This window comes from Mya arenaria, chromosome 12 (assembly GCF_026914265.1).
Source record: "Mya arenaria isolate MELC-2E11 chromosome 12, ASM2691426v1".
Lineage (NCBI taxonomy): Eukaryota > Metazoa > Mollusca > Bivalvia > Myida > Myidae > Mya > Mya arenaria.
This window is the reverse complement of record NC_069133.1, coordinates 34,561,829-34,579,940: the sequence shown is the minus strand read 5'-3', so window position 1 is coordinate 34,579,940 and position 18,112 is coordinate 34,561,829. Positions and strand designations below refer to the sequence as shown.

Genomic DNA, 18,112 nt, shown 5'->3' with positions numbered 1-18,112 from the left:
AATAAGCGTATGTTTGCCTTAATGTCATTGACAATGTCATTAATGAAAATAAGGAAGAACAATGGTCCAAGGATAGATCCTTGAGGAACACCAGCGTTGATAGTGAGGATTCCTGAAGCAGAGTTGGATAGGACTACCCGTTGTTTGCGGTCAGAAAGATAAGAGGAAAACCAATGGAGAAGTGAACCACTTATACCAATGGATGACAGCTTATGAATAAGGCCATGATGCCAGACTCGGTCGAACGCCTTTGAAACGTCACAAAAGACAGCCCTTACTTCTTTCCCTTCATCTAAGGCTTTGCTGACATCGTTGTAAAAGAAAGCTAACTGGTTGACGCTAGAATCGCCTTTGATGAAACCAGATTGGAAGGATGTAAGTATTGTATTCGAGATGACGTAGTTGTAGAGGTGTTTGTGGATACAGCGCTCCATGAGTTTGCCAATACAACTTAGAAGTGATATTGGTCTATAATTGCAGGGACTAGATGGATCAGATTTTTTGAAAATGGGGCAGACGTTCGCCAACTTCCATGGAGAAGGGAAGGTAGAGTTTGCCAACAATCTGTTAAAATATTTCGAGAGAGGCACAGCAAGTTCGTCTTTGCCCTCTTTAATAAGTTTAGGACTAATCGAGTCAGGACCACTGGCTTTACTAGGATCAATACAGGAAATTGCATCTCTAACGTCCTGGCTTGTCAACAATATTTGTGAGAGGAAAGTGGATGGAACGTTCTCAACTGTAAAAGGGGGATGTTCCTGGGGTTCTATGGTTGATTGTTTGCTAAAGTATTAGTTTAGAAGGTCTGCCTTTTCTTCATCGGACTCTGCCTTAATTGTTCCATCAATAAGAGTTGGAATTGGTGAAGATGTTTGTTTTTGAGTTAGTTGTTTAGCTAGTTTGAACCATACTTTAGTTGTTATGTTATCAGAGTTAATTTTGTTTATTATTTTATGTTCGTATTCCTTTTTAATTTTTCGAATTATATTTGTTGTTTCGTTGCGATAGTTTCTGAATTGTTCCCAAGCCAGTGCATTATTTGAAAGTTTAGCTTTTCGGTGTAATTTGTTACGTTTTCTGATTCGTTGTTTTACCTCTTTGTTTATCCAAGGAACGTCGCCTGGACGAATAGTTACGTTTTTATTTGGAATACTCTCAGAGGCTGATTTTAAGATTGAGCTAGCGATTGTGTCTGCCGTAGCATCTAGATTTTGATTGTTTTCGATGAACGACCAGTCGGTGGATCTGAGTTTATCGTTATATTTTACATAATCGCCTTTGTCATATAACCATATTTGGCGCTGAAAGTGAGTCTGCTTAGGTTTTGTGAATTTTAAGACAGCAACAGTCGGACAGTGAAACGGTAAGTAGTCGGATTAGCTACATCGTTCTTAGATCCATTTAAGATCAATATAGAATACCACCCCAGGGGACATATTCATAAAGCATCTTAGTCATTTCCTAACTGAGGTCAATTTCTTAAAATTTTCATAGTCAAATTAAAAGAAATGTGTTTTTAACAATAAAGTATGTTTTTTTAATAAGGTCGATGAAAATAATGTATTTTGGAAATTCTTTATTTTTTTATTTCATATGACTAAAGAGATACTAAAATTAGGAAAGAGACTTAAGTTAAGAAATGACATAAGAAGTTTTATGAATACTGCCCCAAATCGGCAAATTGTCGGTTTTTAGAAGCCAAGAATGGGGCGTTTTATATAGACAAATATGAAATATGAGAAATGTTTTGCTTCGTCAATCTCATCTCAAATGACAAGCAGTTTATATAATTATAGGTCACATAATAAATGTTGTGATTTTTTTTAAAGACTTACTTTCCATCAAAGGTGGTCATGTGGGGATCGTTCCTGCTTGCACAACTGCCACGCCTATCTTTATTCTGGGCAATAACCTATAGCACAATAAATAAGAGTTTCTTTGAAAATTCAACCCCTTCTTCTAATAAATATATATTACGTTGTAGTTATTATCGCCTTCATTTCGTATGCCACTGAAAGACCTATCATCATTTAACATGATGTTGACATCACTTCCTGTATCTTATTGACATCACTTCCTGTATCTCATAGATTTTTATCAAATGATCAAGGCTTACTGCCGAAATTGCTTAGATATAAAAATAATGTTTGTGTGATTTTAATTAATAATCAAGCCTTTGTCCTAAGGCATCCAGATAAGTTAATCTGAGCAATTTCCCAGGGGAAAATTTCACATATACAGAACTCCCTCTTTTGTTTTTGTTGTGGAAACGAAGTGAAACAGCGAATTCAAAATTGCCCTAAAATTTGGACACATCTTTTTTTTTTTATTAAATTTCCAAAAAGTCTAAAATTAAAGCACTTTTGGGCAAAGCAATCTTTAATAAATATTACTGTGTTCATAATATACTTTTACATTGGTTATTAGGAGAATTTATCAAAAACTAGAGTACTGAACTAATTCAATATTGATTTTTACAAATCATATTCTGTTTATAGTCCCAAATACAGTCATGTTGGTGTCCTACGATTATGTGTTTCTTTTACCAAAATCATTGAGAGGAAAATAAAAATTGTTGTTATACATTTAAACACCGTTAATCCCAAATCGTTGGGACCCTGGGGATTTTTTTTTTTTAAATAACGATATTTCAAATTAACAGACAGCGTCTACATTTTATAGACGATTTTATAGATGACGTAAAATATTAAGTCTTGAAGATTGCAATGTCGCTTACACGTTACCAACATGTTACATTTAGTTTGAGTGATCGTTCAGTATACATGTTTGTTGACTTATTGTTTAACAAGAGCACCGCGGAGTGGGTGCCAACGCTCGTCTGAGTTATGAGGTAAGGTTAAAGTTTTTGGACGACGACGACGACGCAGACGCAGACGCAGACGCAGACGACGCCGACGACGCCAAGGCTATCACAATAACTTGACTTTTTTTCTTCGAAAAACAGACGAGCTAATAAATGAAAAATAGTTTGTTATTATATTTCTTTAATACTTGTTTTATTAAAACAACATACTTTTCATTTTAAAATTTCTAAAACCAACAGAAAATGTCTGCCGTGTTTTTGTTGATTTCTGTTGTCGTTTTTTAATAATTAGTGAGTATATTTTTTCTCACACTTATTGCTCAATGTCATTCTTAAACAAACACTATTTGTGCTTCATTATCACCTCAAGGCGATGCCAGAGTGCTATCCCAGTATGGTGTGAAAAATTATGAGACAATCAAGTTTGAAAGAAGGATTGATTAATATGTGTGATTACCAAATTGGGACCGTAATTTTAACTAAGACAGCAATTATTTCGAAATAGCAATTTTGGATTATTGATTAAAAATTAAGTTGAAATAAAAAGGAATAATATCAGGGCAATTTTTTTTTTCAAAATAGCGATAATTTCGGATAAATGGTGTTCGAAATAGCGGTGTTTAAATGTACTTGGAATAGATTGAGCTATAATAACGAATAACAATTGTTCTTTTTAACCAACTTTGGGTCGAAATTCAGCCCCATCCCAAATTATACTTTCATCCAGTTTTTCAAAGAAAATTCCAAATTCGACTTGTAAAAAGAATCAAATTGTTGAAAACTTCATCCAAAGTGAAAGCCTCAATTAGTGTTTTAGTGTGAAACAACGGTGAACTAAGCTAGGCCACAGGTAAAAATGATGTTTACACGAGAAAACACATTTTTTTTACCACACTGATATTTTAAGTGTGATTTTATTTTAACCGTCAATTAATAATGAGTAAGTTAAAATCACAAACCACTTTTCACATTTCACTCTTGAAATATCAGCCTGCTAAAACATGTGATTTCTCACGTTACATCATTTTCTCCTGTGGCCTGGTTTTCGTAAAAATTTGAATGCTTTCTTTAAGGTTCAAACCTTTTCACAGTCTTTTATGTTCTTATAATGTCTATATATTATAGCTTTTGAGTTAAATTGATATTTCTCAGATAAATTATAATTCTAGAACTTTTTACAGTCGAATCCTGTTGGCTCAAACTCCCAGGGACCGGCGAAAATACCTCAAGCCCGGGAAAATTTGAGCCAAGCGGGAATGCTTACCTTCAGTTTAGAGAAATCGGTCCTTTAATTACATCCAGTTTGAGCCAACGACGAAATTGAGCAAAGCAAATTTGAGCCAACGGTGTTCAACTGTATCTATTAATAAACTACTCACGTTATATTGACAGGCCTCAATTGCTTGTGTGGGTTGACCATTCTTGATAAGTATGGCGTGGACTTTCAGTTTGCCGGCAAAATCTTTGTCTTTCTTGAAGTCCATACGAGCTGTCAAAGTTATTGATTGCGTTGTATTCCAGTTATCAATATCAAAAGACATGTCGCACATGCGGCCAAGTAAAATCTGCTTGATTCTATTACCATTCGAGCATCTGCAAATAACAAAAAGTATTATAAAATTAACTTCCAGATAGGTGTTCTTAATAACATACAAATACATAATAAAAACAACATATTTTTGAGATATATTTTAAAAATCCTTAGAACGTTCTTTTTTTCCTTGAAAGAAAAAAGCTAGTTTAGATGCAAGCGAGTCAGAATTGGACGTGTGATATTGAAATCCAAAAGGTGAAGGAGGCATTGTGCTAATGAGTTGTCTGCCAGTTGTAGGTTCGATCCCCACCAGACGTGCTTTCTTTAAGCCTTTCAAAAAGGACAACTAAGCACTCAGGTTTCCATCCAGGAAACAGACTTGAGAGACGGGGTTCTAAATGTTTGAATTCTTGATTGGCCCTGTTTTTTTTTCCTTTCATTTTAGCTATATTGTTAGAAATTGGTATTTTCCCTGCTATTAGCTATATTGTTAAAAAATGGGTATTTTCCCTGCTATTAGCAAAAACGGATGATAAAAAGTTGTCGTGTTCCTGCCATCAGCTATACAGATTGCTAAGCAATTGGCATTTCCCACGCTTTTGGATGCTATGCAGATTGTTAAAATGATGGCATTTTCCTTTCTATTGCAGCTATAAAAATTGTTTCCAAAAGGTGGAAATACTTCAGTTCAAATCACACGGTCATTATACCAGCGGCAAAAACCTTGAAATATGGAAACAAATACATACTTGGGTTGTTTTTTCGGGTCTTCCACTACTTCAAAATCGAGTCGTATCTGGCACGGTGAACCATTACATAGTGGTATAGGGTCAGCAGTCAGATGGAAACCGAGCTCTTGTTCATGAATCTGACCCTCGTGTATCAGGATGTTCTTTTCTCTGTACTCGCACTAAAATTTTGACAGCAATAAGATATAGAAATATGGGGTGGAGAAGCACCGATTATGTTAAAATGGTTAAAGGGGAGATAACTAAATAAATATGCATTATACCATATCATTGGAGAAACTGGACAAAAAATGCCCTTTATATGCATGCATGCATGGGTTGGGTGTTAGTGGAGGAAAATAAACTGTACAATGAAATTCAGAACGAGAAACTTACGACGATCTCTGGCAGTTTATAACAGATCAGGCTGTTCTCAATTTTTGCCATCTTAGTGGTGTATTCGATGATGATGGCATTTTCAGTCTCGCTCTCAGATTTACAATTATCAAGGACCAGCGTCAAGCAAGCTTTCAGCACATTGAATTCCCTGAAAAACATGGTTACATTTCTTTCTCAATCATGCAAAAGTGTGCCTGGAGTAGGCAATAATGCATGTGCCAAGGAGGCTCAATAAGGCAAAAGTATGCCTGGAAGTAGGCAATAAGTGCCAAGGGGGCTCAATCAGGCAAAAGTGTGCCTGGAGTAGGCAATAATGCACGTGCCAAGGAGGCTCAATAAGGCAATAGTATGCCTGGAAGTAGGCAAAAATGCATGTGCCAAGGGGGCTCAATAAGGCAATAGTATGCCTGGAAGTAGGCAATAAGTGCCAAGGGGGCTCAATCATGCAAAAGTGTGCCTGGAGTAGGCAATAATGCATGTGCCAAGGAGGCTCAATAAGGCAATAGTATGCCTGGAAGTAGGCAATAAGTGCCAAGGGGGGCTCAATCATGCAAAAGTGTGCCTGGAGTAGGCAATCATGCATGTGCCAAGGAGGCTCAATAAGGCAATAGTATGCCTGGAAGTAGGCAATAAGTGCCAAGGGGGCTCAATCAGGCAAAAGTGTGCCTGGAATAGGCAATAATGCACGTGCCAAGGGGGCTCAATAAGGCAATAGTATGCATTGGAGTAGGCAATAATGCATGTGCCAAGGAGGCTCAATAAGGCAACAGTATGCCTGGAAGTAGCCATTAAGTGCCAAGGATGCTCAATAAGGCAAAAGTGTGTCTGGATGTAGGCAAAAATGCATGTGCCAAGGAGGCTCAATAAGGCAATAGTATGCCTGGAAGTAGGCATTAAGTGCCAATGGGGGTCAATCAGGCAAAAGTGTGCCTGGTAGTAGGCAATAATGCATGTGCCAAGGAGGCTCAATAAGGCAAAAGTGTGTCTGGATGTAGGCAAAAATGCATGTGCCAAGGGGGCTCAATCAGGCAAAAGTGTGTTTGGATGTAGGCAATCATGCATGTGCCAAGGAGGCTCAATAAGGCAATAGTATGCCTGGTAGTAGGCAATAATGCATGTGCCAAGGAGGCTCAATAAGGCAAAAGTGTGTCTGGATGTATGCAAAAATGCATGTGCCAAGGGGGCTCAATCAGGCAAAAGTGTGTCTGGATGTAGGCAATAATGCATGTGCCAAGGAGGCTCAATAAGGCAATAGTATGCCTGGAAGTAGGCAATGAGTGCCAAGGGGGCTCAATCAGGCAAAAGTGTGCCTGGAGTAGGCAATAATGCACGTGCCAAGGGGGCTCAATAAGGCAATAGTATGCCTTGAAGTAGGCAATAAGTGCCAAGGGGGCTCAATAAGGCAAATGTGTGTCTGGATGTAGGCAAAAATGCATGTGCCAAGGGGGGTCAATAATGCAATAGTATGCCTGGTAGTAGGCAATAATGCATGTGCCAAGGGGGCTCAATAAGGCAATAGCTTGCCTAGAAGGAGGCAATAATGCACATGCCAAGGGGGTTCGATAATGCAATAGTGTGCCTGGATGTAGGCAATAATGCACCTGCCAAGGGGGCTCAATAAGGCAATAGTATGCCTTGGAGTAGGCAATAATGCATGTGCCAAGGAGGCTCAATAAGGCAACAGTATGCCTGGAAGTAGCCATTAAGTGCCAAGGATGCTCAATAAGGCAAAAGTGTGTCTGGATGTAGGCAAAAATGCATGTGCCAAGGGGGGTCAATAAGGCAATAGTATGCCTGGAAGTAGGCATTAAGTGCCAATGGGGGTCAATCAGGCAAAAGTGTGTCTGGATGTAGGCAAAAATGCATGTGCCAAGGGGGGTCAATAAGGCAATAGTATGCCTGGAAGTAGGCATTAAGTGCCAATGGGGGTCAATCAGGCAAAAGTGTGCCTGGAAGTAGGCAATAATGCATGTGCCAAGGAGGCTCAATAAGGCAAAAGTGTGTCTGGATGTAGGCAAAAATGCATGTGCCAAGGGGGCTCAATCAGGCAAAAGTGTGTTTGGATGTAGGCAATCATGCATGTGCCAAGGAGGCTCAATAAGGCAATAGTATGCCTGGTAGTAGGCAATAATGCATGTGCCAAGGAGGCTCAATAAGGCAAAAGTGTGTCTGGATGTATGCAAAAATGCATGTGCCAAGGGGGCTCAATCAGGCAAAAGTGTGTCTGGATGTAGGCAATAATGCATGTGTCAAGGAGGCTCAATAAGGCAATAGTATGCCTGGAAGTAGGCAATGAGTGCCAAGGGGGCTCAATCAGGCAAAAGTGTGCCTGGAGTAGGCAATAATGCACGTGCCAAGGGGGCTCAATATGGCAATAGTATGCCTTGAAGTAGGCAATAAGTGCCAAGGGGGCTCAATAAGGCAAATGTGTGTCTGGATGTAGGCAAAAATGCATGTGCCAAGGGGGGTCAATAATGCAATAGTATGCCTGGTAGTAGGCAATAATGCATGTGCCAAGGGGGCTCAATAAGGCAATAGCTTGCCTAGAAGGAGGCAATAATGCACATGCCAAGGGGGTTCGATAATGCAATAGTGTGCCTGGATGTAGGCAATAATGCACGTGCCAAGGGGGCTCAATAAGGCAATAGTATGCCTTGATGTAGGCAATAATGCACGTGCCAAGGGAGCACAATAAGGCAATAGCTTGCCTGGAAGGAGGCAATAATGCACGTGCCAATGGGGTTCGATAATGCAATAGTGTGCCTGCAAGTAGACAATAATGCACTTGTCAAGGGGGCTCAATCTGGCCAATAACATAATAAACAAAATGAACACAACTTACGTGCAGAGTACATCATTGTTCGTTGTTTGAAGAGCGTTGTAAACAGTAAAGCATGCCTGGGCGTCGCCAATAACGCATGTGACTGGGGGCTCTGTTGGGGTCTGGCAGTAAAGCTGCAGGGCAAAAATACTTTCTTTAAAATATGACTTCCAAATGTTTGTTGAAACTCATTCTTGACATTGATTTTAAAGTTTTAAACAATATATATTCTTATTAAACTGATTGAAAGCATAATATTTGATCTTCAATGACAGACCTTCTATTTTGAATGACCAAAATAATACACAATAATTGTATAAACAAGCCAACAAAAAATATCTAGAAATGTATTCACTTACATTTTGAGTCTGAGAAACTGAATTCTTATAATTGGTATAATATCAAAAAACATTTCTTTTTATATAAAAAAAATGTTGTCTGTTTGATTGTAGAACAGATTATTTGTAACAGGTACAGCCCATTTTTAATATCTAATTTTGTTCCTGTCATAGCAATTTTACAACAAAAATAAGATTTTGCTTCTCTGAGTCTGAGTCTCAAACACAGGCACAGAAAGAAGCCGAGAGTGAATACAGACCCTAATCTTTTACTCACAGAATAGGCTGCACTGATTGAAGTCCACACTGCCTTAGCTTCAATAAAATATTCGTTCGGACACACCGTCATATCAAGAATTGCTCCTAGGGACGTAAATTTTTCTTCATATATGCTGAAACATAGATTTTATGTTCTTTAGCTTCTTTATTTCTCAATCATTTTTACGAAAGAAAGAGCAATTTCACCTTCATTTTTCTTCACTGTCACATCAATTTTTATAAATATACCTTATGTGTCTTTGCCTTTATAAAATAACTTTTTGTCTCTGGCAACATGTGTAGCAAGTTTCATTTGAATATTTTCGAGTTAAGGCTTAGGTCAAAGTTTTCCACAACACCACCGCCGATAAGGAAACTTTTTCACAACACCACCGCCGATAAGGAAACTTTTTCACAACACCACCGCCGATAAGGAAACATTTTGACACTTTTTTTGTGCTCTTGTTTATTTTGCAGACTGTTAAATGACACGCAGAGTCACCTGATCTATTAGTTATGTTATTGTATTACAAAATGTTCTTGAGGTATGGCCAAGATCAAGTTTTTGTGCGACTAACAGATGCTGACGTCACTTCACAAACCCTTTTCCCCAAAATATACACAAGCTTAAAAAATCTGGCATCTTAAATTGAAATAACTAATTGCAGACAGTAGAGTCCCACTTTTGCATACAAATCAGTTTAAAGGGGCTAGACACCAGATGGTCTCAAAATTGACAAATACTAAATTTCCACAAGACACATCTACAATTGTCAGTATGAGGCTCAGATAATACATCAATTTACATGATTAATATAATATTTTGTCGCCGTTTCAGCTGAGTTAAACCGTTTTATATTAGCGGATAATGGTTTCCCGGTTTATAGTGTGTATATTTAGCATGTGAAAGTCACATGATTAGTTCAGATACATAATTATAACAAAGCTATTTTTAATTGAACTGGGATTTACGTGGTAGACAACCCGAGTAAACTTCGAATTGGAAAAATACTCCAAATATGGAAAGATACATCTTTAATTTTCTTTGATTTTTACCTGCAGAATTGATTTTGCTGACTCAGGTACAGTGTTCGGCTAATGGTCATACATGCTCGAGTGAACACAATAAACTGTGAATAACATTCATAATCTGCAAAGGAAAACAAAACATAGAAAATTATTTACTTATTAATTTATAAAGTATGATGCTTGTGCACCAGTACGATATTTCAACTGACCATGGAATTATGGTCAGACATCCAACCACCCTCAGGTCACTTAATGCAATCAGTAGAGCCCCACTTTTGCATACAAATGCGTTAAAGGGGCTAGACACCAGCAGCCAATTGTAAAAAACTCGGATAAGTTGTCCAAAGGTTATATTTCGGCTAGTGAACACTTTTCAATGATTTGATTGGTTAGAAAAAATTATTGGATAAATATTGACCAATCGATAAATATTTCGGATAACTTTGACCAAACCAAAAAGATAACCGGTTTTATACAATTGGCTGCTGATGGTCCTAAAAGCATGCACCTAACATAGTTGACTAAACCAGTTATACAAAAACAAGACAATAATATCATTTTTTTCTAATATCTATAAATCCTTCAATCAACTTCTATGATACACAAAAAATAATATCAATCCAATCAGATGGATGAAAAGTCATTGCTTTAAGTTTGTTACTGAAACCCATCTTCAGATACCGCCGATACACACTACGCTATATATGCTCTGTTGTGTACCGTGGGCAATTTGGCTAGGAAAATCTCGTAATCATGAATAATTAATGAGGCAGTTTCATTGGTTCTGCAAAGTACCAGATGCTTTACGGTTGAAAAATATTCTGGTGATTGCCGGAGTTGAACCAGGTCCGCCTTCTCAATACAATAATATTTGGCAGTAGTCAAGACCACACGGCCACGGAGGCTACTGTCACTGTATAGTTATTGAACAATATTTGAGTGTAACATGCAAATTCATTGGAAGAAGAGTGGTCTCTCCTGCCTCATGCATATTCATTAAAATGAGATTTTGTCAGTCAATTGTCACATGGTATGTATGAAGGGTAATGGAAGAAAGTTCCGTGGTTGCTGACGATGACTAAAACCAGGCCCTTTTCTCAAACAATCTTAAAATTGCACTATCACCGATTGACTGTTTTAACAACTTTTCAATTTAGTTTGTCTTGGAATGAGCCAATTTTGGTAAATGTCTGGAAACCATTGATATTAGTCTGCTGACAAAAGATCAGATCAAAATTAATGTTTGATGGCTAAAAGCGTTACTAAGGCTTTAAGAAAAAATAGTAATTATTTAAATTTTTTGGTCAAAACGGTCAATCTGTGAGAGTGCAGCTTGAAGAGCAAGCTTCATGATACACTCTTACTCATAAATTAGCAGTACCACATTTTTTTTAATTTATCAAAAAGGATGAATAAATATTAAAAGCAATGGTTCTTATGAAGGATACAGTGTTTAATTTGAAAGAAACTGGTGCAGAAAACATGGTATTTCTACCTTATGAGACGATAGCTGATCACTGTAAAACTTTTCAGACCCACCAGTCATTTAATATTTGTGCATTTTTAGCAATTAGATACACGGTTACAATCTTGTTATCAGTAATTAATATTTTCCATAAATGCATTATTTGGTAAAGTTATGTTTGTTATACATGTGTATGTATTGATTTTAAATACGAGTATCACTTTTCATTCAGCAAGATTACCTACTTAATTTGAATTTTACCCCAAAAAATACTTTATCCAGAGTATCATTAATATAAATTCCTTTAAAAGCAGCAGAACTCTTCAATATCAGAACATTACACAAATAATTATACCAAATCAGAAAAAAGTTGGCTAAGCTTGATCCTTTTATAACACTGTGTGTATACCATGTGATATATTACGTCATAAATGCTACATTGGAAGCGATTTTTTTCTTCAAATAAAGACTATTAACAAATATAACTATTATTTAATCAACATTTTAACTTAAAATGAAACCTAGCGCAGCCTACGCCATTTACACAGCCCCGTCTTTGGTCTTTTCCTAGAGTTTGATTGAGAGTTTAGTTTCTTAAAACACTTCGACAAACCTTTTCACAAAACTGCTGCCTGATGGAGCAGTCAAAACGTTATTTCAGAAACAGGTTTGTTAAAGTGTTTGAGGAAACAAATCACCTTATCAAACTCGGGAAATAAAACGAAGGCTTGGCTCTTAAATCTTAATTTATCATGTGGAAAGTACACACACTGTATTAAAGGGACTTAATAATGTTGTGCAAGATATTTGGGCCAGCTATATACGTACCATGAGGTTCTGGATCGATGCAGATAGTCCCTGTACCCCTTCGACAACACTTCTTATCATTAATACAGTTAAAGTCTGTTGTGCAAGTCATCTCGGTGAAATCTATGTCCTTTTTCTTACAAAAGCCATACTTTGGACCTAAGAATGAAATAAAGCAATTTTAAAAAAGTGATTTTTTTTTTAAATATAATGATAAGATGTTAAACTAAATGTCACATTTGGATCTTAGGAAATATGTTTGTTTTTTCTTTAATTCTATGTCCCTATGGAGAACAATCAGCACTGCACTTTTCACAAAGAAACCTAACTGTCTATAAAGTTTGAAGTCAATATCTCAGAGGCTTTTTAAGTTATGCTCTGGACAAAAATGAGTAAAGGTTGATAACTAAAAAGTACCACCCAGAGTTATGGTTCTTATACACTTCACTTATTCTCAATAAGATATATATGAATATCAGTTTCAAGTCAATACCTCAAAGACTTTGCAAGTTATGCTCAAGAAAAGTTAGCCCAGACACATTCACCTACACACACCATTACTATATTTCCTTCGCCTTTCTTTTGGCGGGGGGGGGGGGGGATAATAAGTTATTCAACCATGACTGGGTCATAACCTGATGTTATTACCAAAATTGAAGAGGATAAATGAAAGTTGAATTCTAAGATATTAATGGATATGCATAATAAAAGTTTGGTGCTACCTAACATACCACTGTACTTGAGAAAAAATTAGGATTATTATTGATAATGGTCAAATAGCCAAAAAGTCTAAAGTCTGAGATTTTAAAGTGTTTTTTTTAGCGATATTTTCACTTAAAACAGAACATTAAAACTGCAAGATATAAGTCCTGCAACCTTTACGCTCTCCATGAGGTTTAACAACATTTAGTGTGATATATAATAAAAATTAAAGTAAAACCAAATATTTCTTACACTTACAATAAAATTATTATTATAAGTACTATAAACAAAATCAATAATAAGTAACATTATAACCAACCTTCACAGATATCAAGAACGACTCTGTGATACCCTCGGTAGATTGAACTGACATAATCTTTACGCGAACCACTCAAGTAATTCCACTCATTCTCTAAGCAACCCCAGGCCAATTTAAACTGTGTACACAGCATGATCAGTGTTTCCTCATACTCTGGATTCTTAGGTGGTGCTGGTGCCTTTGTTGTAACCTCCACCACCTCCTTTGATGGGGCTTTTGTTGATTTCTTTGTCTTTGTCTTTGTCTTCGTCTTTGTCTTTGTCTTCGTCTTTGTCTTCGTCTTTGTCTTGGTACCAGCGCTACCGCCAGTGCCTGCTGATGCTGTTCCTGATGAAGGCTCTGGCGCTACCACCTCTGTTGGTTTATTGTTCTTCCATACAACAATCTCGATAACATAATGAAGGTATTTGTTAGCGCAGCCCAAGAAATCATCGCTGCACGTGACATTTGCATAATCTACGAGGGTTTTGTAAGCAGTCTCGATTTCAAGCATAGCTTGATTGGAGCAGGTATCTAACGACGCATCAATGCAAGCTTGAACCTCTTCTATTTTACTGAAAAAGAGATAAAAAAAATGATGTTTCACAATCACAATAAGTCGAAGGTTAATTACCACCAAATGTTTGCGAAACAAGCCTGCAAATTTAAAACCTAACAAAGTATAAGATGTTATTTAAAAATATTGTCATGATTTCTCATGAACTAAATGGCCAAAGCCTACAATTCCATATGGCTATGACGATAACTCCACTGATTTGCATGGGAAAACAGATGAGCTTAAACCAGCAGTGTGGCAGAAATAGGGGATCTTCTTAATTGAAACCAATTTTCAAGAACAAGATATTTTTATTAAGATAATCTCCTAAATTTATTGAGATAATCTTAATACATGTACAGTGGAACCATGTTGGCTCAAACGCCCAGGGACCATCGAAAATACATTGAGCCTCGGATAATTCAAGCCAAGTGGGAATGGTTACCATCAGTAGATTATTGATAGAAATCGGTCCTTTACATCCGATTCAAGCCAACAAGGAAATCGAGCCAAGCTTATGCAAGCCAACAGGATTAGACTGTATGTATATTTCATAACTACACTGTGAACTACTACTTACGTGCATAGTATTCCTTGTTCAACAAATGAATCATAGTTGGTGTAAAACTGGGAGATGCATAACTTGGCTTTAGTTAATCCCTGAAACAAAGATAGCAGATTAACAAACTTTACAAACAACAATATATACCTCGGTAAGCCAATCAAGGGCTTCACGCCACAAATATTGAAGAGTTATCAGAATTGCTTTATATATTATGCATTATATATTATACTATTCAATTTGTGTGATGATTGAAGACGACTATTATGATATTGACACCAACAATACAACACCTAATCAATTTTTTTTTCAGAAACAAGGGAGCCAACTATCGTAAAATACACCCATCCTATTTATAGGACATTTTTGGTAATAATTGGTTGAACATTAAGCAAATCTCGTGATTGGACATTGTAAATACAGTTTTTGCCAATTAGAGGATCATAACTCTGAAGCAACTAAAATGAAGTGGCTGGTTATCGAACCTAACTAAGATAATCTCCCACAAACATATTGTCTCTCAAGCGATTTGTCCAATAAATTACCCTTACACATTCTGACCAAACTTGGTGATGACTGAACCAATGCTTCTACAATTATTGATTGGACGAGACTGATTTAAGGTAATTTCTATGATTAAAGGACGTTAACCTCGAGTGACGAGAGCGCTATGACTGGTAATCAAACTTGACCAGGTTATTGGGCCCATACCCATTCTCATTAAATTTGGTGATGATTGGACAAAGGCTTTTAAAGTTGTTGATTGAACAAGACAAAATTTAGGTTATTCTTGTAATTGAAGCGCAATATCACTAGTGTGACTCTCGTTATTTCTCGTATGATTTTAAGTTGTTGATCGGACAAAATACTGGAACATCCCGCCTCTATGCTGCAGGTGAAACTATTATAGGTCCTATTCTATGAACAGCATATAAAAATCAGTAAACAACAGTCTTTTTTTGCTATTCCCCAACAATGACAACAATATTTTGAATAAAAATTAACAAATATGCACACTTACACAGTCAGCGACTTCGAAGCATGGTGTTCGAATGCTAGTTGGACATTCTAGGTCGGCAATTGACTTTTGGACATTGTTCAGTACGGCTGTTACAATTCCTGTTTCCGCTTGCCCGCAGCCATGCATGTTGTTAAAGGCACACTTCAACATTTCTGAGTAAGCTCTGAATTGAATGCAAGTTATTTTATGATAAATTTTATTTCAAATTATCTTGTAAGAAAATTGTTAGAAAAGTTTATTAATTGAGTTATAAGATCCATTCATGTTTGTGTTTATTTTTTCGTATAGCTATTGAGTTTTTATTTGATTTGATAACTATATTTTTGAGTTCAAAGGGACAAGTCTTCATATTTGGATTGTTGATATTCAGGAACTTGGATTCAAATTTACAAGACCAACCTAAGCTTTGTTAAAAAAACAGTCTGTCCTGTCTACCGAAAAGATTAAATATGGATCAATAAAAAAAGCAAAGAAACTGGCCATTAAAAACAAATAAAAAAAACTGGCTACTGAAAACCAATTAACCAAGAAACTGGCTATTAAAAGCCTGTTAAGAAACTGGCCATTTTAACCAGTAATGAAACTGGCCAATAAAAAAAAAACATTCAAGAAACCAACAATTAAAAAACCCATCAAAGAAACTGACCAATATAAAAAGAAGTTAAATTGGATTGTAAATACAAAGGACATAAAATTATTTTATTCATACTCACAGGCATGTGACTTTACGTGGGAACTTCAGGAACGGATTGTTCGACTTGTGTCCGAAATCACGCACACACTGCAATGCGCCAGTTACACTACACACTGCATCGGCGGCCACAACCGCTGGGTCAACACATTCTTCTGGCTCACCCTCTGGATCTTCCCATTCATGTTTTCCTGTTGTGCACACGTCAAGCGCTAGACATTCAACTTGGTAGAATGTTGTCATTAAGGATTTGCGCTCGTCTAATGGGCAGCCAGACAAGGTTTCTATCAGGCACTTGCGAGTTTGTTCAAGTATTCTGAAAGTTAGAATTTGGTTTGTTTTTTCGTCAGTTAAAAATAAATGACAGATATTATTAATCTATTAACTTGTCTTTATGTAAGTGTGATACTGGTCTAGTGGTAAAGCATCCACCTCTTACCCCAGAGGTAATGGGATCGTTCACCCTTCAGAGGAATTCTCCATTAGTCTTTCAAAAAAGTACTCAGTATTGGTTTCTGCCAAGAAAAGTGATTCATATCATCTAATAGTTGTCTTCATAATCAAGCTTAGATCAATTAGCATAGACCATTATGGTCTTCGAAAAAAAATCCAGTAAACTTACACGCAGACATTGGAAGATTCTGAGCTAGTATAGTCGTGGATTGACACTGCATGACTCAAACCATCGATGCAGCGCATGGCGGAATTTACAGAGCACTCCAGTGGTTTTTCAAAGCATGCCCCACCCAGTCCAGTAAAGGTCTGGATCAAATTGTGTGTCTCAAGGAGTTTCGCTGCAGGCTGGCCCACTGAGCAGTTTGTGTTAATATCGTAGGTACACTCAAGGACTCTGTACCTGAAAATAAAATTGATACATTACTGAATTATTTTGAGAATATAAAATTATGCACAAGTTCAAAAGGGGAGTAATATTTCTTGATGTAAGAAGCTTATACATTAGTTATCATGTAATTTCAGACATAATGTCAATAAAAATTTGACCTAGTTAAAGGTTGGATAAAAATTGGTAATGTTAGTGAGCAGACAAGATGAATTTGGTCAAATCTTGACAATTAAATCCAGGATTACGGTTTAAGCGATCGGGTTGGTTATTAAACTATTCAAAGTTATTATGCCCATAAACATAGTGACAAAGTTTGATGAAGATCAAATGAATATTGGTTAAGTTAGAGAGCTGAATACTTCTGGAAGTTTCCTAAATGCCTAGTTGCCATGGGGGCTTGCCTAGATACCATGGAGGATTCAATTTTACGTCACATTTTTCAAACAGATATATTAAAATTAAAAAAAAAAAAATCAAATAGTTACTGTAACTCTTTAAGGTCTGTTAAGGTGAGCTTAAAAAAGCACAATAAAGGTTAATGCATTTCTTTTTAACTTTAATGCATTATTAAGTTTAACTTATTTGACTTTAATGATAAAAAAGCAAATGATATGTGTACAGTTCAAAACATAATAGCCTTTATAATTGTATTTTTTAAATTAATAGCTACGAGGGCGACCAATTTTGCAGTAAAAAAAGGAGCCAAAATATTGCTAATTTTTTTTTATTTGCACAAAAATCATATGCCTTTGTTTGATTTGATAATTACAGTCAAATGAGTTGGCCTAAACATAATTTTGCATAGTAATCAAAAAATCGCACTCACTTATCGCAGAGTTTGCCTTGTTCAACCTGTGAAAGAGTGAGACCCAGCAGTGCTTGGCCCCCGTACTGTCTTACACACATAAGGTGTTCCTCTGAAACTTTGCATTCTTCAATCACTGCACCATCTTCTGTAAAACAAAAAAGCAAAATTTTATTGGTAAAATATGACTAAAATGTTACTGCAACATGTGTAAACATGGCACCCAACCGTGCTTGTTAAATGTACTATCCAATAACATAATGGGTAACTCCATCCTCTCACATTTTTCTTTCACCTATGTATGTCCAAATTATAAAATCTTGTGGTCAATAGAAACTCACTGTTGAAATATGAATGGGGTCTTATAACTTCAGCTGATACATCTTTGTGAAGAAACATACATTACCAGTTGGGTAGCACAAAGAACAGT

At 36.5% G+C, this 18,112-nt stretch overlaps 1 protein-coding gene across 3 annotated transcripts in view; it reads right to left on the bottom strand.

Annotated features, from left to right (window-relative positions):
- The window catches only part of LOC128211401 (uncharacterized), a 113,424-nt gene that overhangs the window by 16,519 nt on the left and 78,793 nt on the right, over positions 1-18,112 (bottom strand). For all 3 annotated transcript variants that reach the window (XM_052916150.1, XM_052916152.1, XM_052916151.1), the window contains 14 exons: positions 17,704-17,830; positions 16,656-16,889; positions 16,056-16,349; positions 15,343-15,505; positions 14,340-14,419; positions 13,225-13,778; positions 12,225-12,362; positions 9,959-10,052; positions 8,922-9,036; positions 8,328-8,440; positions 5,483-5,633; positions 5,108-5,268; positions 4,204-4,417; positions 1,836-1,912 (listed from right to left, as the gene is read on the bottom strand). In XM_052916150.1, coding sequence (XP_052772110.1) covers positions 1,836-1,912; positions 4,204-4,417; positions 5,108-5,268; positions 5,483-5,633; positions 8,328-8,440; positions 8,922-9,036; positions 9,959-10,052; positions 12,225-12,362; positions 13,225-13,778; positions 14,340-14,419; positions 15,343-15,505; positions 16,056-16,349; positions 16,656-16,889; positions 17,704-17,830 — 2,515 coding nt within the window. The remainder of the gene's footprint in view (positions 1-1,835; positions 1,913-4,203; positions 4,418-5,107; positions 5,269-5,482; positions 5,634-8,327; positions 8,441-8,921; positions 9,037-9,958; positions 10,053-12,224; positions 12,363-13,224; positions 13,779-14,339; positions 14,420-15,342; positions 15,506-16,055; positions 16,350-16,655; positions 16,890-17,703; positions 17,831-18,112) is intronic.